At 24.8% G+C, this 20,572-nt stretch overlaps 1 protein-coding gene across 1 annotated transcript; it reads right to left on the minus strand.

Moving 5' to 3' along the window:
* Positions 1-12,347: 12,347 nt before the first annotated feature.
* Positions 12,348-14,008, minus strand: LOC145833696 (uncharacterized). Its single transcript, XM_082940844.1, has 4 exons — positions 13,759-14,008; positions 13,229-13,460; positions 12,827-12,901; positions 12,348-12,630 (listed from the first exon to the last, which is right to left on the minus strand). The coding sequence occupies exons 1-4, from the start codon at positions 14,006-14,008 to the stop codon at positions 12,348-12,350; spliced, it is 840 nt and encodes a 279-aa protein (XP_082796970.1).
* Positions 14,009-20,572: the final 6,564 nt, after the last annotated feature.

Here is a 20,572-nt window from a genome sequence, read left to right on the forward strand (position 1 = left end):
TAAAGTTTACAAACGTAACACTTAATCGTGATAAATACTACTTAAAACTTATTTAAAATACAGTTACTAATGTTACTAACTAATGTTAAGATTAGAACGTCAATACTTGTGACTAAGCATGCTTGGATTAAAAATTTTGCTGAACTTATTACATGGTTAGACAGAACTAAAATCACTTCGATACAAACGCATACCAACTCATGCATGCTAGTCAATAGCTTTAAAATTGTATTCATTAACAGCAAAAAATAAGTGCCAGCTTTATATATATATACCTTTATTTTAAACGAAAGCTTATGCTTATTAAGTAATAACGTAAATAAATAAAGCTTTTATATTTAGACAAAATAACACTATTGTCTATTAAACTACTGTTACTATAAAAAAAAAAGTTATATTTAATGTTATTGATAATAAAAGTTATTAAGGTTAAGTCATAATACTTTACTTTTCATTATGAGAAATATTTGTTATATAGAAATGAGAAAGTATCAAGATTGTTATGTATAAAATAGACGGAAGAGCTATTTTTTATCAGCGTAGCCTGTCAATCCCAACCCACGTGAGACAAAAACAATAGCTATAATTAAGTTTTTTATTACATATATGCATTTAAAGTTTGCTACTATTCTGACTTTTCATACGTGAAATATTTAACAAATTTTCATGAAACAAATTCTGGATGAAAGGGATAAATAAAAGCTTCAGCCTTTTTAAATTATCTAGGCCAAAAATATTTAAGTCTACATATGTCTTTATTTGAAAATCATTCTGGTAAACCAAAAACTTAAAACGTTTCCATGTACCCCTTAACATGTACCCCAAACAAAAACTAAGAAGTCGAGTATACCATTCAAACTAATCGAAGTTCTAAGTTATCCAGATCGTGATTTAAAAAAATATATTTTAATTAAACCTATAATTTTTTGCCATTTAACTGCATTAGAACACTTCGAGGTAGCATAAAAGCTAAAAAAATGTAAATGTAGTAAACGTTACTTAATAAAAGACAACTATATTTGTTCATAACTAATCTTACTAAAAAAGACAAAATAAAATAAAATATAGCAAAACATTTATTTACTAAATTTTAAAAAAAGTTATAGTCAAATTTATAAATCTACAATTTTAAGATTTCTTGTTAACTCACTTCTTGCTAAAATAATCAATGACTTGCATTTACTAATTTTGTAAAAACAATTTTTAAAAATCTCTTAAGCATACTAGTCATATTAGTCGTTAGTTCAAAGTAGCATTGAGATAGTTTAATAAAAGAGATAACTTGTGAAGTTTAAAAAAATTACTAAACTTTTTAAAAAGGTATTGAAGGAGCAAAGTTAATAAGCTCAAATGCTATTGTTGTATATGATGGCAAAACAGTTATTTGATGATAATGTTAGGTGGGTTTGCAACAGCTCTAAGTAAACTAAAATACGATATTATTACTAAAATTAACTAGTTCATCTAGTTAAATAATTATTTTTAAAGTGTAAGATACAGTTTGCCTATAAAGTTATGACGTAGTTTAATAAGTTTAATGGCAGAGTAATAATATGAAACCAAACTTGATTTAAAAGAAAAAGATTATATTATATATATAGAGTATATTCAAACTATTTAAGAAGCAAAATATCAAGCTACTGTAGTACTATTATAAATTTCAAAAACTGATTTATTTTCAAACTTATCAAGTTAATAAATATCAATATTCTTCGTTTGTATGACGGTTGCTGAACACTTTTGTTGTTGTTGTTGTTCAACTTCAAGAATAATTAAAACAATAAAAAATTACCCATTTGAAAACTAGGGTTTACCAATTTTATTTTCATCACCTCTCTTTTTTCTAAATCAAAAAATATTTCTCTTCACTAAAATCCTTATAATATAATTTGATTTTCACTTTAATTAAAGTCTGTGCACACTGAAAAAAAATACAAAACTGTGCACACAGCAGCTATCAGTATTAAACTTAAACTGTATAGTACTGTTCATAACTTTTCTTTTATGACGTGTTATAAGCTTGTTGCTTTATTTTAAAAACTAAATTGTCAAAGATTAAAAACTTGTTTAGCTATGTGTAAAATTTCTAGGAAAAATTAGTAAATTTTTATATCTGTTTTTCATTTCAAGCCAGTATTTTTTGTAAACTCTTCATAGTTTTTTTAAATTTTCGCCTTTTTAAGTTATTTTATTGTGTTCGTCAATAAAAATAATATATAATGTACATGAAATTGTATAAACAAAACTACCTTCATTTTATATTAGTAAACAAAATTACTTAATGCAACAACTTAACACTTTGTAATTTTTTAAAACTGTGGTATGTAATATGATATATTTTGCAGTAGTTTGTCATATAAAGTCTCTTAACTTGTTAATGCGTGCGGTCATATAGCTCAGTGAAGAGCTTACAACAAATTAAACGTTTCGGGTTCAAGTCCCGGTGTTGTCGCATTTGTCAAAAACTTTGTATGTTGATTACGATAAATACTGTGCAATATTCGTCATATATCGAATTGGACATGATTTATCGAGGTTAACATAACAACATATCTACATTTAACATTTCTCATTGTATTTATTTATTCATTCAAAAACTTTATTTTTATATATTAAGTTGCAAAAATTTAGTAATCATTTGACTGTATTGGTGAAACTTTAATAAGATATCACAAACTGTTAATATAAAGATAATGGATATTACCTGAAAAGTCATTTTGAAAAATGTCTGAATAAAACAGTTTAATTTAAAAATTTTCGTCTCTCATCAAATATTATCTAAATTATCTCTCATTCGTATATTTTTATTTTAACAGTTTGAAATATACTTTTGTTTTACCTTTGTAAACTTTTAGAAATGGTAGCAAAGTTTTATAGCAGTTTTACAACTTAGGTTTATTTATTGTTATAAGTACTAACATCGTGTTATTAATAATAATAATTTATCATTTTGATCAAAGTACTCAGTCTTTGACTTGGTAATTGAAAACTGATAACTAAAACAACAACCTAGTTTTTAACCAAACTTATTTTGTTAGCTACGTTATTAAGTCGAAAAACAATAAATCAAAACTTTCGTTAAAAAAAATAGTCAACGACTTCTGTTTTATAAAAGCTTACTTGTTTAAAATATTTAAATAAAGAAGTAACTATGCATAAATTAAATTTTAGTAATGCTCAAAAATAATGTGAAAAAATGAATGAAAATGTTTTTGTTTTGATTTTTTGAAATTAAAAGTCTCTGTAGATATAACTGAAAGTTGGCAAAAGTTATTACTGTTCTTTAAAAAGACTTGATATTTAAAGGTTTTTTTAAATTTTAGAATCTAATAAAAAACACTATTTTTAAATTGGCTAGTGTTTTATCTGGAGTTTACATCTAAGCTTTTATGTTGGAAGTAAATGAATATAGATATATTAAAAACATCTAAAAGTTATTGTACTTTAGATGTTAAAAAAAAATTAATTTACATATATAAAAGAATAATCGTTTCTGATGTACATTTTTTTGTCATGCAATTTTTATTGAAAAAACAAAGTGTTCAAGAAGCACTTTTAATTATAACGTAGTTTGAAATGTATAGTTATTTTAGACAACTTGAGAAATTGGATACAAAATTAAACTTGTCTTTTGGGACTTATTGGGCATCAGCCCCTGACAAAGAATCCAAAGATGCTGTGATAGATGGTCTCAAAGATATACCAATCGAGTAAGAAGGTTGCTTTTCGTTCCAGAAAAACGTATTGGGTTATTTTCCCTTTTCTCAAGCTTGTTCTAGTAAGCTGTTTGCAATATGCTGGGTTTTGGAATTTGAATAAACAATCTTTATTTTTTAATCTCTTTCTAAACATATAATAAACTTTAACTAAATGGTATAATATTTCAAATATTTTGTATGATATTATTTTCCTTTAGTTTTTATTACTATCAGTTTAGAAATAAGTTTATTTTACAAATACACAGTCTACATTAAAAGAAAAACTAAACTAGTATTGATGATATTTAAACAAATAATTTACTATATTAACTTAGAAATTAGCAAAAACAAAAAACTCTAAATCATATATATTAATAATAAAAAACCTAATTCAAACGTTTTTATTTGTAATCACTTGCAATTGATTTGACTATATATATAAATATAAGGCCCGCTATCAGCCGAGATCGGCTATGCGTGTTGTGCACAGAGAAGAAAAAAAAAATTTACAAGTTTAAAAAAAAAAAAAACAATTAAATTCATTCTGCTTCTTATTTCTTCATCTTCTTCTTCGTTTTTCTAAAATATTTCTTTTTTCTTTCTTGCAGTCTTTTGTGTATAGTTGATCTCCATTTGGCACGGTCATTTGCAAGCAACTTCCAATCATCAGTTCCAATGTTCAAGCTTTTTAGGTCGCGCTTGCATACATTCTTAAAATGTAATTTTGGACGTCCTCGGTTTCGTTTGCCAACGACCAACTCGCCATACAATAGAAACTTTGGAATCCGCTCAGTATTCATTCTCAGAATATGACCGAGCCAGCGAAGCCTGCGCTGACTGAGGGTAAAGTATATAGTGGTAAGACCAGTACGTCTCAATACTTCCTCATTAGTGATCTTTTGCTGCCATGTAATTCCAAGGATGCGACGAAGGCATCGTAGGTGGAAGGTATTAATTTTCTTCTCCTGTACGCTAGGTAACGTCCATGTCTCGCTACCGTAAAGCAGAGTACTGCAGACACAGGACAGTAAACGTTAGCCTTTGTTCGAATGCTTAGCTTTTGGTTATCCAAACTCTTGCAGTCAAGCGAGCAAAAGTGCCTGATGCTTTGCCAATGCGACTATTTATTTTTTTGTCCAATGATGCGTTTGACGCAACATTTGAGCCAAGGTATACAAAGTTATCTACATTCTCGATATCCTTACGATTGATCTTGATTGATGGTAAAATATTTGTTCCTTGGCTTAGAATTTTAGTCTTCTTAAGGCTTATAGTAAGGCCGAAATCCGAGCATGCCGAAGAAAACTGATTCAGCAGTGTCTGCAGGTCTTGGGCAGAGTGAGCCACGAGTGCAGCATCGTCAACAAATAAAAGATCACGTATGGTGACTTTCTTCAGATTTCGCTTAGCTCTTAGATTTGAAGGATTGAAAAGGTGTCCGTCAGTTCTTGTATGAAGCTTGATTCCAGTAGTTAATGAATTAAAAGCATGCTTTAATAGCATCGAAAAGAAGATTCCAAACAAAGTTGGAGCAAGTACAAAGTCTTTTTTGGTCTAACAAATAACTACAAGCACAAATACTTAATAAGCATTAACTATAGCAATAAATTTGCAATTACAAATATAAGATCAACAGTTAACTCTAAAAACAGCAAATAAACTTTTGACTAAATAAATGCCTTTGACTTAGTTATTAGAGAAGGATTATTTGCTATACAGCTTGAAATAATATGTCCTGTAAAAATTTTTACGTTGTGAAGTCTTTTCACAAAAACACAAGGGCAACCATCCAATGTGATGGTAGTGTTTTAACCAAATGGGTTATTTTAATGTTGATTTATCTTTATGTCTTAACTACGTGGTCTCCAGTAACTTACTGACTGCAATACTTACGAGTAGTAAATGTTATGCTAACAGTATAAGTTACAAAACTATTTCCTAAGTTATGAATAAAACACACTTTGAATAAATGCAATTTACTTTATTTTAAATAATTATTCTTAGTTCTGAAGAAAGAAACTATTAAATCACGACACAAATAAAATCTATAAAAAGTATTAACAGTCGTAAAGTTATATAAAATACTAACATCAACTCCGCGATGTAGACGTTTTCTTTATTCTCGAAATTTGTGAATAAAACGTTGAACTTAATCGTAACTTGATCGTACCGCGGAATAACTAAGCAACTAACGCGTATTTGAAAAACAAACGCAAATATGTACGTATTGAAATGAAATTACCTCCTTGAAATAATAAAATTGTTTATTTTTAATATTGGAAGCACGTCACGAAATCTGCGTAAATGCGTAAAACAGTTTACAACATCCGCTTTAAAATACGAAAATGAGATGTTAATATCATTACAGTGTTTCTGATTCTATTGAAGTCAAAAAAGGTGTTTCTGCAAGGCTGCAGAAACTCTGTTTAGAACCTTGTTTCCATTTCTATTAAAGCAAGACTTTAGTTCATCAAAAACTGGTATTAAAAAACTTTGTATACCTTGGCTCAAGTGTTGCGTCAAACGCATCAGTGGACACAAAAATAAATAGTCGCATTGGTAAAATCTCAGGCACTTTCGCTCGTTTGGGAAAACCAAAAGTTAAGCATCCCTACAAAGTCTAACGTTTGTAGTTCGTGTGTATACAGTATTCTGCCATACGGTAGTGATAATGACACGTTAGACGATAAACAGATGTTTTCTAGCCTGCAGGAGAAATAGAAATTAATACCTTTCACTTACGATGCCTTCGTAGAATTCTTAGAAATACATGGCAACAAAATAAGTGTTTAGACTTTCTTAAGCCCAGTCAGCGTAGACTTCGCTTGCTCGGTCTGAGGAATCTCAAAGTATTACGGGTATACGGCAAGTTGTTCGTTGGTAAATGCAACCGAGGTGTGCAAGCCCGACCTAAAAAGCTCGGACATAAGAACTGATGCTTGCATATATGAGAGTTGCTTGCAAATGGCCGCACATGATGGAGATCTACTGTACTTAAAGGACTAAAAAAAAGATAAAGAAACCAAAGAAGATTAATGATAAGAAACAAAGTGATAATTTAATTTTTTTTTTGTTTTTTATATTATTTGCATTAATGTGCTGTTTAATATATTATTATAATCTAATTTTATTTTCTATGCTCAATTGTACATAGCCTTTCCTGGCTGGTGCATTTTATTCAAATTAACTCTCACCAGAAACCAAATGTGCGTTCAATTTTTAATTTGTATAATTATAATTTATTCATGTTATTAAATTCAGCCAGCAAGGTTTTTAAATATGTTTCGTTTTTTGTATTATTTTCATAAACTGAAGTCAATTCTGGCCCAGTAACTTAAAAAGTTTATGTGGTAAACTTAAAATAAAAAATAGACATATATGTATTAAGTTAATTTTTTACCAATCATTGAGTGAAGCAATATACTTAAATGAATAGCGATTAATAAGTGTAACAAGATAAAAATACACTAAAGAAAATTAAAAAAAAAACTTTAGTTTAATAATATTGCTAAATTTTTCGGTGTAACGCATGGTTTAGTACAGCAGTTTAAACCATGGAATTGAAAACTTATTTTTTTATTCTATTTTATTGAGCAGTTTATCTATCTGCAGTTGATTTAGTATCGTTACAATAAAATATAAGTTTTTTTTAGTATCAACATTTAATATAAAACAAGTCTTTTGTATAATAATTAAAATTGTTTATGTTGTTATGTCAATTAAAAGTATAATAATTTTTATTTTAACACATATTAATTGATTAATTTAATAATTAGGGTTATAACTTAAATTTATGAGCTTGGGTAAATTTACTTTCCTATAGTTTTAATCACAGTGAAAATTTAATGCATAAACGCATTGTTAAAAAAGTATTTTTCTTCACAGTTGAACATAAATTTTTGAGTATTAACAAAATACTCAAACTTCGAATTTTGTAGGGCTATTAAAAATAAAGTATCTATGTAAAATAAAGTTTGCTAATAACAGTGAATAAAGTTCTTGTTTGTTACGTTGCTTATAAGTTTTATTTAATTTTAGATATTTATGTAAATATTACTAACAATGTTTGTAAAATTGCTAAGTTATTTTTGTTTGTGTTTAATAATTTTAATTTTATTATATTCTAAGATTTTTTGATGCTCTAAGTAAAACAAAAGTTGAACAAAAATAGATTTATAAAACTAGATTTCTTTCGTCTTTAAATGTATATTTATATGCTTGTTTGTGCAACAATATAATAACAATTGATTTAATAAGTGTTTTTTTAAAACTTAAGAAAGTTTTAAATAAATAAAAACGAGTATAAATGTAACTAAAAATGTAGTAAACTGCACGTAAAATAAACCTTTGTTTAAAACCGTGTGATGTTAAATTTAATAAGTAAATGGTTATTCAAAGGTTTAAAATGTTTTTTTTTTCATTTTACTAAAATTTTGCTGATTAAGTTGCAAAAACGAAACGTAACGTGCTTTGTGTAATATACTTTAATTTACTGCTGTACTGTATTTTAACTGTAAAACGTTTTGTTGAAATAGTACTTGTATAGACTTTTTTTTTTAAAACTTAATCGGTCAATATCTGCTTACCGAACTATGTTTTTAAACTTTACTGAAAATAAATTTTGCATACTTACGTTTTTTTTATTCTTAAGTATTTTACATTAAATGAAGTTAAAAAAGTTCAAATTTTGTTATTTTGTAGTATTTTCATTTATGTAAAGCTGTCACTATGTCAACAAAGTCAAAAATGATAAATGTTTTGTGTTTGATAAAGTAACTGCATACTAAAGTTTTATAGCTGAGTTAGACTTTTTTTTTAAACAATTTGTATTTCAAATAATTCATTATAACTGTGTAAGTTTATATTCAAGGTTAAGTTTTTTTCTAAAATTAATTCAGATAGTTTAGTTTACGAACATCACGGTCGCTTTAAATATAAACCGTAGAGTTTTGCCGACAAAATAAAAAATGTTCTAGAAAATTATTGAATGCTTCTGAAATAAAAAGTTTTAAAGGTTTTAAAAGATTCGCCTTAAGTTTTTTCTATATATATTTTAACTGATAAAAAAATATCTTTTTGGACCACAAAAATTATTACAACCAGTACAATCAATCTTAAAAAAAACAAACTTATAAATCTTTTCGTACTGGCTGCTTGAAATTAATTTGTTTTTAATTTTTAATTTGTGAATTTAATACAAATACAAATAATATTCAAAAAAGTTTTGACCATAAACTTTATGAACTATTTTAATAGCAATATATGTCTAACTTAGAAAAGAACTATGAGTAAAACTAAAAACATGACTAAAACTATGGCTAAATCTAAAAATCCGAAAAGCAATTATTTTTATTATAAAAAATTGGTCAAAAAATCCATAACTTTAAGATAATTGGCCCCATATGTTTACTTACTCCTGTTGTAAAACTTAAATGAAAAAATATTTTGCACTAAGTCTTTCTTTTTTTGGTTTTAGGAATTGTATATTCAAAAAAAATAAAAAAATTTATATATATTTTGCTGCATTTCAATTTAGGGAAAACTGTCAATAAAGCAATAAAATCAACAATAAAATATGCTTTGTATTTTATAAAACGGATGTGTACTTAAATTTAATGGCTTAGTTATCATATTAGTAATCATTTATACCTTTGTATTAAATTATGAAAAACTTTATTCTTGTTAACCATTCATTATAAATGTTAAATTATATACAGTAACCTCTCGCTTATTTACGCACATTGTGTCCACAGAAAAAATGGCTAAAGATACGAAAGGTACCAAATATACTTACTATAATGGCTGTTTTCTGATATTACTTCTTGTTAAAAGCAAACTAGAGACTTTCCCACTTTTAACAATTTGTTTACTTTATTTATAAAAATAAAAAAAAAGATAAAGCTATACATATATTAAAAAAAAGGATTTAAATTTATATAAAACAATAATACTTGTAGAAAATTATTACTAGTTTTAATAACATGTATATTTTATATCTTTATTTATATGTGATCTACTTTATACCTAACATTTATACTCTATTCTACTTAGAAAATTCAATTTATAATCAAGTAGTTGTTTACAATTATGAAATGGTGTGGTGTCAATATTAAAGTTTGTTTCTATAGCCATTCACAAAAATATGTATTTGGTGCTGTAATAGATTTCTTCATTTCAAAAAAAACTTAAAATTAATTTCTTATTGTTAAGAAAATTTCTGATATACTGAGGTATAACTAAATGCTTGTCAATTAGTCGAGGAACAAAAATTTACAAAGTCTAAAAATATAGAGAGGTGAGTTAACATTTAAAAACATATTTTAAATTAAAAATATACAATAAACCTAATTTGTTTAATATTAAAAAAATATAAAATTATTATTTTTTGAATTTTTTACAATTCTAAAATGCTAACTAAACGAGAGTGCGTAACGTCACGAGTGCGTAAAGATGCGAGAGGTTACTGTACTTGAAGTTAGTTTTGTACTTAACATATTTAAAATAGTTTCTATACGAGCATTATACTCGCTTTAAAAATTATGAACAGAAAGATCTGCTTGTAAGCCGGAAGTTAAAATTACCTGCAGCTGCTTTTTTATAAACTTAAAGTTGAATTGATAACTTGTTGTGACGTAATAATGAAGTAAGCGAAAGAGAAAAAAGAAAAAAGAATTTGAGTAAAAACGTATATGGTTATATAAAAAACAATAAAAAATCAATTTATACAGTTACAAAGAAACTGTAACGCTCATTTTTACATTTGAACTAAATATTCAAATTTATATTTTATATAACAATTACAGCATTTGTTAAAACACTTTTTTTTTGATAGTAATTACAAGTTAACCAATTTAAGAAAATAAACGAGGATTTATTAATTAACGAATTAACAAAATTAAAAATAAGGTTTGAAAGTATTAACACCTTTGAAAGTTTTTTTTTGTTTAACTTTTGAAACTTTTTGTAGTATAACTTCTTAAAAACAATGTCTTGCATTTAGTTTCGTTATAATGATTTATTTTACTTTTATCTTACTTGAAGAAAAAACTACCGACTAAAAATAAATTTATAAATAAGTTTTAGTTTTAGTTACATTTTGTCTACTATTCAACACGTAACCAATACAAATATTGTCATCTTATTTAGAATAAATTTTTTTTTTGAAAATAATAGTTGATACTACTTTATTAATCTTTTAAGTACTTATTACACTAATACATAATTATCAGCTTAAATTTTTATATAATTTTATTGATATACTTTAAATTGCTTTAATGTACCAGTTTCATTTATACAAAAAAGTTATTTTTCAAGAGACTTTACCTTTCAGAAATTTAAAACTTTCACAACTTTATTATAAATCAAAGTTTATTTTATTTACTTTCATTATTTTAATTTTCATCTTTACAACAAGTTTTAAAATTATTAGGATATTTATATTTTGAGACTTAAACTTCGATCTTCCAAATTTTTAAACTTTTTCAATTTTTAAAAACCATTTAGTAGAGCAGGACTTTACGTATTTATATTTGTATAAGTTGTATTGGTTACAACTAGCTTTTAAACTTTGATAAAATGTTTTAATTTAATTTTTTAATTAACGTTTATAACTTTACTTGCAAATCGTAATCTTATTGTATTATTCATTAGTAGACAAAACAATAATATAACTGCATTATTATGAGCATTGCTGCCTTTTGAACTAAACAGATGTTGCAAACACACCTAAAATTTAGTCGTATTAATTTAATTTTTGATAAAATCTATTAATTTGATATCAAGAAACCAATTTAATTGTAATTAAACATAAAATAATTATTTGGTTGTTATGATAGTATGTTTTTAAAAAATTGTTGTTTATACTTATATAATAAACAATGAACTTCACCGCACGACTAACGACCGTTTAGTGTTTCTTATACTAATGAAACTTTTTTTATATAAAAAAAGATGACTAAAACTAAAACTTTTGAGGAGTAGTCAAATACTTTTCACAAATAAACAAAATATTTGAAAAAAGTAATTAAGTATTGTTGTGAGTTTAAATTTATGAAATCATTAATTTCCGTATAAATGTATAATACTGGTTTTGAATATAAACAATGTAAATTTGACTTTGATTTTAAAAAATTACGTAATAAAAATATTTTGATTTTTCTTGATAAGCTACTATAAAGTGTTAGATAACACAAGAGACATACAATTATGACTAAAACTAAGGACAAGTTCCAGCTTTCTGTAAATATTTTTGTTTTAGTCAGGTTTCTTAACCTTAAAAGATAAGTAAACTAGGTAAATGTATTCGGAAAGACGGCACGGTACTATTTAATTTATAACTTTGTTGAAAAATAAAAATAATCAAAATAACTCTAAATTTGTATTGACTTTAATTGAAACAGTTATAGACTTTCTACAAATAGATAAATATTTTACTTATTTATTTTTTATAAAGTATCATTTAAAATCCTTAAAATATAAAAAACAACTATTTGTATTTTAAGACATATAGGTTTGATATGTATACTTAAACAAACTATTTTTACTAAGGTATATTGTAAAACATCTTAAACAACTAAATACACACATTTACTTTTCTCTATTTTTTTTTAATGTTTTTTACGACATTAAAATTATTGTTTTCAAATAAATTTAAAATTGCTTTTGGCAGTGCACAGCTACTGGCGGCGGCTGAAAGTGTAAGCTCCACAGTTTTCCGAAGTACTCTTGATAGTTTGGTAGAATGCTGCGTACTTGAAAAAAGAGTCTCAACGTCATTTCTGCGTCTCTACCGGCATTATGGGCCTGGTTTGCTGGCAATCCAAAACTTTTCACGATTCTCGACAGCCCCCATCTGCTGAAATGTCTAAATGAAGGTACGTGCGTCACAATGTACTTCAGGTCGACATTTGTTTTAAAATGTTGACTCACTAATCTGTTGAAAATATCTCATATAAAAAGTTGTCTAAACTTTAACATTATGCATTATTAGGATATATTAAAAATGATTGTATTCGGTCAAGTAAAATTATTGCATTGAAATTGATGCGTATTAGGATTAATAATTTGATTACAATCTGCTTTTGTTATTATCTTAATACAAAATATCATAATATAATGATTAAACAAACCTCTTAAATCCAGTGAGCTCTTTCGGCAGATTTGTCTTTCTGTAATGTTTTATGATGTAGGCCAGGTCTTTACATCTGAAACAGACAATAGTATTAATTTACGTTTGCTCGATTTAATTTTAACTAAATTTATTACATTTTAATTAACTTTGTAAAATTATTTGTACTCTTATCTAAATTTACATTGTTTAAGTGTTTGTTTACGAAGAGTAGATTTTTATTTTATGTAAGAAAAGCATTATATTAATGCCTCCAGTATTTGAATTAAAATAGTTTGTTTTAGCTAAAAATGTTACTTTTAAAAGATTATGTATAACAAAACTTAACGAAAATTGTAAATGAAAATCTGCAAATTCAAAACCTTACTCTTAGTTCTTTTACTAAAGTAAAATAAAGTCTTACCCTTGAAAAGTAACCCAAGTGATACCTTTATCCCAGAAAAGTCCTTTAAGACCGTTTACCACGTCTATCTGTTTGCAACCGTACTTTCTGTGTCTATCAAAATCTGTGCCATGTTCTTTTAAGTATATTATGGAAGCTGGATTTGCTAGTTCTGTCTTTTCGTCGAATTTCATATTGAAAGTGAAGGTGTGATTTACTGGCAGTTGTCCATCGTATGAACAAAAAGACAAACCTAAAATTGATATAACCCATTATAATACTAAATAAGTTTACAAAATTAATTAATATTAACAATGAAAGGGTCTCTATAATGTTGTAGAAAACAAAAAAATTAAATTTTAGTATATTTATGGTTAGAGTATAATTTGTCTAAATATTATTATATGAATGTAGAAGTTTTAAATTTTTGTAAAAATTGTTTCGACTAACATTTCCTGCTCGATAATAATTTTGAGCTATGCAACAAAAACTATAACTTTAAAAGTTACATTAATAAAAAGAAAAACACTAAATATGACAATCTCACGAACCTAATGAAATCATTTTTGTGCAGTCTACGTTTTTCTTTAGTACTTCGTAAGCCTTACTTGTTATTGTCTTATTACGCCAGTAATCATTACTTCCGTGTGGATCTCCAGGGAATTCGGTATCAATCGCAACTACTTTGTGGGTTCTTGAAATTTCGCATACTCTTTTGAGCATTTGTTTCATGTTGTATTGCCAAACTTCAGTATAGCCGCCAGTATTAATAACATTGTTGTTTGCTCCGTTATAACTCATTTTATTCATTTTTAGATACACTCTGTAACAAATATACTGTTATTTTTAGTAAACTTTTGTCATTGAAGGTGTTTAAAGCCTATAGGACTAAAATAACTTTAGTAAAATAAATTAAAATGTTAACCTATTTATCTTGTAAACACTAAAACACTTGTACAAATATAATTTGTACACCTAAACTCAATCAACAAAATTTTCGTTATTGGTTGAAAATATAAGACAATTAAATGTTAAATATGTAAAAACTTTTTAGTAAGGATTAAAAACGAAATATTTTACTTTTTATATCATTTATGAACTATGTGCAATGAAATTTTAAAAAACAAACAAATGTAAGGTTATAATATGTTTTACAACCACATTACAAACCCTAATTTATACTTAATTTGATCAAACTAATACTGATATTAATAAATACTTAGAGCTGAAATATATAAAATTGGCTTCATAATTAATGAACACATTGTATTGAAGAATCATTGTAAAGATATACAAAAAATAAAGAACCATGTGAAACAAAAAAAGTTATGCTTTTAAAATTATTTAGAATGTTTTTAAAGCAATTAAATAAAATTTAGATCTAAAATAACTTTACTTTTGGAATTTTTAAATTTAAATAAAATTTAAGTGCATTAAACTAAAATACAAAAATGCTTATTAGAAGAAAATATTCTTAAATAAAAGCTTTATACAAATTAATCAAAAAGTATAAATGTCTATTCTGGATTAACATGTTTACTGCAGCTAGCTGTGACTAAAATGAATCACCTCTCCAACTGATGTGTGTTTATATATGGCAGTAGTATGGAAAGGCAAACTTGCATCAGTAAAACACGTGACCTTGCTTTCTCTTAAACGCTTAGATGAACAAAAACTTTAACATATAAATATTTACTAAATTTAAACAGTTAACAAGTGAAGTTTGATATATTGCTTTAATGCTACTTCATAAAGTCGACTTGGTATCAGAAGTAAATCCTAACTCTTATGCACTTATAATATTTTTCAATAGTTTTAGTACTTTATACACAATCTTCGAGTACTAATAAAAAATGAATTTATTTTGTAAAAAGACGATTCTATGAGAGATGGACTCAAACCCTTATTAAAATTATTAGTTTTAAGTCACCACTAGTCTTTCTAAAATATTAAAACTAATTTATATAAATGAAATTAAATGTGTCTGTTTTTTTTATTAATTTAAGCTAACTTTCAAAAGCTATATAAAAATATTTACAAATATATAATACTTATTTGCCATATTTAAAATATTTCTCACTCAAACTAAACCTTAATTACTTGTTTAAAACTGACAATTTTGCATTTCTCTTAAGTTTCTAATATTGGTTAAAAAAATATCTTTAAAAAAAACAAACTACTTCAAACAAACTGCTCTAAAAAAATGAATCTAAAACTAAGTTTAGCAAAAAAGCAAATATCCTTTAGTCATTCATTTGATTTAGGCTTATTAATATTTGACATAGAGTGAGATACAGCTTGTAAGTAAATTTATGATGACGTAATTGAATGAGAGAGTGAGAAAAAGAGAACAAACTTGGTTTAAAAATAAACTTAGAGTCACGGGTATTCAAATTATGCATTTATGTAAAAATTAAGTGTTTTTTATGGCTGTTTTACCTTTAAAATATTTGATTTGCTAAAAAAAATTAGTACAAGACGTTAAGTTTGAAAACACTTTTATTGAGTACTTTTTGAGTAACTGCATTTTAGGAGATAAAAAGTATTAACAATTGATATACATTAAAAAACAAACAAATACTAAAGCTAAACGACTAAGATTATATGTTATAATATTCTTTCAAATAAAATAGTTTTATTTTGGGAATCTTTAAATTAAAAATAGAATAAAGTGGATAAAACTAAACTAAAAAAAATTAATATAAGAAAACACTCTTAAATAAAAGCTTTACACAAACTAATCAAACAGTATAAATGTCTACTCTGAAATAACATGTTTACTGCAGCAAGCTGTGGCTAGAATGCATCCATTCTCCAATTAATGTTTATTTATATATGGATGTAGTATACAAAAGAAAACTTGCATCAGTAAAACACGTGACCTTGCTTTGTCTTAAACGCATGGATGAACAAAAACTTTAACTCAAACTATTTTACTAAATTCAAAAAAAGTTAACAAATAAAGTTTTATACCCTGCTCAACTGCTACAATGTTGATATGAGGAACTGTTCTTTAATTATTTACTGGAACTTAGCTTTAGAAATGTTACAAATTTTTAATCATACATAACTTTTGTCTATTTTTTAAAAACATTATATTTTATTTGTAGTAAACATCACTTTTATAAAACTTAAAATATTAAAGATTGGCTTTAATAAAGAAGCTTCACTTTGTTTTCCGGTATTTAATACCCTTAATCTTCTTTAATTACAAAAGAATCTTTAGTTCACAATTTCGTAGTTTATAATTAGTTAAAAAAAATCATTTAACTTTTAGACCCAGGGTTGCCCACTTTTTTTTCCAAAATTTTTTCCAGGTTTTCAAAATTTCTTCCAGGTTTTTAAAAGTACACATTTTTGGATCTATTTTTAGTTTAAAGTTAAGTGAAAGGTAAGAAACTGAGTTAAATAGTATAAAAACTTTGTAAAGATAATGTAAAGCTACTTTAAATGTGTTTTTTAATAAAACATTTTTTGGTGATAACAATTTTTTTTAATTTATATGATAGATATGAGTCAAACCATAATTTTACCACTGAAAATGTGAAAACTTTTTAAATTCCTAGTTTTTAAAGGTTTTCTAGGTTTTTTTCAAAGTATCTCAAATTCCAGGTTTTACAAGGTTTTTTTTTGCCTAAATTGTCAAATTATTTTTTTTTCAAGGTTTTTCCAGGTTTTCAGGTAGAGTGGCAATCCTGTAGATCTCTAAGAAAATCTGGAACACTTTTTTAAAACTTGTTAAGTAATTTAAAAAAAAGGAATTCTTTGTGTTTTAAAGATTTTAAATAGTATTAAATTTTAAATCAATAAAAGTTTACATAACGTATTTAGTTTTTATAAATTGAAAGTCATTAGTAGATAGTAATTTATACCTAAAAAAAACCATATTAGAATGTATGTAATAGCACACAGTTAAAATAAGATGATCAGATTAGAACAAACTAAAAAAAAATATAATTTTAAAACACAAAACTTGTTATACTTAATAAGTTATTATTGCATAGTTAACAGGTCAGTTTTAGTTACAACTTTTAAACTCAAGTATAAATGAATAATAAATTCATAAAGTGTTATAAATACAAGCCTTTTTATTTTATAGTAAAAAAATTAAAAAAAAAAACACAATAAACACTTATTTAATTTTATAATTTAAAAAAATATTAAATGATTTATAACATGTGAAGTCTGCCCTACATACTAAAAAAAATATTTAGTCAACTACATTCTATAAAAATAACTGTAAATTTTAACTTAAACTAAAATTAATAATACTTAAATAAATAGTTCAGTGGTTAAAATTTAGCTGTTTTACCTAACACTAGCTTTGACTATTAATTATATAATACCTCATACAGCACATATATATATTAAGTTGAAAAATCAAATGGTTATTTTAATCATGGCAGAAACTTTTTTTTTAAAACTAAAAACACTTTAAAGTTTTTTAAAACCTAAAAAAGTTTTTTATTAGTTAATAATCAGAACTCCATGTCATATTAAGGATAAAATTTCTTTCAGTATTAAACTATTAAATAGTTAATAAAGGAATAAATTTAATTATACTTAATTTTCATTTAAATAAAATTTAATAGATATTATTTCAAAATAGATAAATATCAGAGAATTTTATTAACTTAAACCATAAGTAAAAAATTAAAGTTTATTGTTTGAAAGCTGAGTAAAATTCTGATTTAAAAACATAATAACTTAAAATACAGTGAGAGAGAGTTGCCTTATTTATTTTTATTTAAATAACAGTTGTAATTTATATGTATGTTATGTAAATAACATTTACATAACGTTCCTAGGTCAGAAAGTTTAAAAGGAATATATGCAGATATTTTTATTTGTTTCAGAACTCAGAATTAATTTTTGTAATTCTGCCAAAAACATTTTTAAAGTTAGTAATTTAATTAGACAATTTAGTTAAACAAAAAAGAAAATTAATTTATAAACAGATTGCAGAAACTAAAACTTAAAAGTTTTAAGAATGAACTGATTAATAATTATAATGAGAATACATTTGACTTCTAAGATTATGTTAATTAAACTTTTTCTACATTTTCAGTAAAAAATTAATTAAATTTTATTTTATAAAATTAAAAGTTTAAATTATTTTAAATCATTTACACTTTTATTAATTAAAACATTAACTTTTGGTCGGCATAGCAGCTACTTATCACTTATGTGTTATACATTTTTTTATATCAAATTTTTACTTAAATAAATATTTGAAGTCTACTTATCATGGACAAAATATTGAAAGGCATCCGTATACTGGGACTAAACATTTTGAGCATATTTATTTGTCGTTTAACTAGCAACGTTTATTTTTTTGTTTAAAAATAAAACAAAGAAATAAATCTTGTTCTAAATTATTTCAAAAACAATAAATAAAACAAAACTTTCCATTAAAGTAAAATCAGTTTTAATAAAATTTTAAAATAACTAAAGGATTGTTAAAACGTTGTAGTAATTTCTAAACAAACTAATGTTTATTTGTTGTTTTCTGGTATTAAAAACTTGATAACTGAGATTTTTACTTTAATAAAGCTTAATGACAGCAAAACAAAAAGTAGAATGCTTGTTTACTATCTACGGAAAAAGTAGATTTGTCAAATACTCTCTAAAAAAAGTTGACACAGTATTATGAGGTTATTAAATATTTATTTTATTTTCGTTAAAGTTTATTATAGTTATAATATTTTTAATTTGATAAGATTTGACATACAATCTGTAGGTTCATAACTTTTTTTTAAACTTTTAGTTTAATTTACAAGTATTACTAATTAATTTAATATTGTTGATACTTTTGTGCTAATATATTTTGGTTCGGTTTTTCAATTCAAAAAAAAAAACAATTACAACAAGCGTTCTAGGGATAAAAGTGCATATCCAATGGGCAATGCGAACTTAAGAAATGCGTATCTAAGTGGCATGCGACAACAGAAAATTTTGTGTAACCTCAGTAAATAAGTAGTAGATTTTGTAGTAGTAAATCTGAGGATAAAGTTATATACGATGATATTCTTTTATTTTCTAATAGGTATTTGTTTAAAATATTATTTGATATTTCCTATAAAGGTTTAAAACGACTAATTAAAAGTCGAAATTTTGATGCTAGCATTAAACAATTTAAAAAACTTTTTTTGTTATTTTCTTGCTATTTAGAAGTGTAAAGCTTTACAGCTTTGTTTTTAAATAGTTTAAATTGTATTTTACAATATTTAATTTTGACATTAATTTACTATTAGCTTGATCATTGAAACTTTTCAACAGGAAACTTAAAATTTTTAAACCAAGGGCTTTAAACAAAACAATATTTAATCATTATATAAATATTTTAGACTATTTTGATGGTCTTTTTTAACCCTCTCTACCATTAAAACTAAATAAAAAGCAGTTATTTAAATGTTTAGTCGAAATAGATAGAATTGTTTTACATTTACATTTTACATTAACTTATGCACATTGTCAAAATAGTCTTACTCAACTTAAAAGTTTAAACTAATAGTTTTTACTGTTATTAATTTATATCGAAAACTATAAATTATGTGAAAATAAACACTTTAATCTAAGCATAAGTTCATATTAGACTAAGCAGGTTATTAATACTTGAAGTAAAAAAAAGTACATATAATCGAATCAGGTAAAGATTATAGAACAATATAATTAAATATTTTGATCATGTCTCTAAACAAATAGTATTTAACAGAGTTAAATATCAGTACTGATGTAAGTTAAAACAATAAATATTTTACATGAGTTTTATAAATTCAATAAATATTTATAAATTTAGTTTTTCCGAAAATATATATTTTTACGGACTATACCATTTGATGAAAAGTAAGGTTTTTTTGTTTAAATTCCATACAAAATTCGTTAATAATTATTTATAATGTGTTAATTTTTTATGACATTACTTACGTCATAAAGCAGTAAAAACAAAAAAAAATTTGAATTAACCTATTTAAATTCAAATAATACTAACAAACTTTGTGCTGTCTGGTATATTGAAACAATAAAATCGATTCAAATTTTATACATTACATATATCTATAAAATTTTAAACTTAGTGAAATCTTAAGAAGAAATAACTATTTCATCTTCATAATTTAAAAAACTTTGCAAAACTATAAACATTGAAAATTTTAATTGATGTTATATACACTAAAGAAAACAAATTAATAATCTTTGCAAGTGCTTTATAAACAAAGTTAAGTTCAAAAAACGAAAAAACCTTATTTAGTACATACAATAATTTTTTTAAACAACAATATTTAGTAAACTTTTTAGCTTTAAGTATTTATTTAATTTTAATGATATTTTCCTAAGAAATTCAACTTTAAATTCTTAATAATAGAG

This window comes from Thalia democratica, chromosome 4 (genome assembly GCF_965202585.1).
Source record: "Thalia democratica chromosome 4, ktThaDemo2.hap1.1, whole genome shotgun sequence".
Classification (NCBI taxonomy): Eukaryota; Metazoa; Chordata; class Thaliacea; order Salpida; family Salpidae; genus Thalia; species Thalia democratica.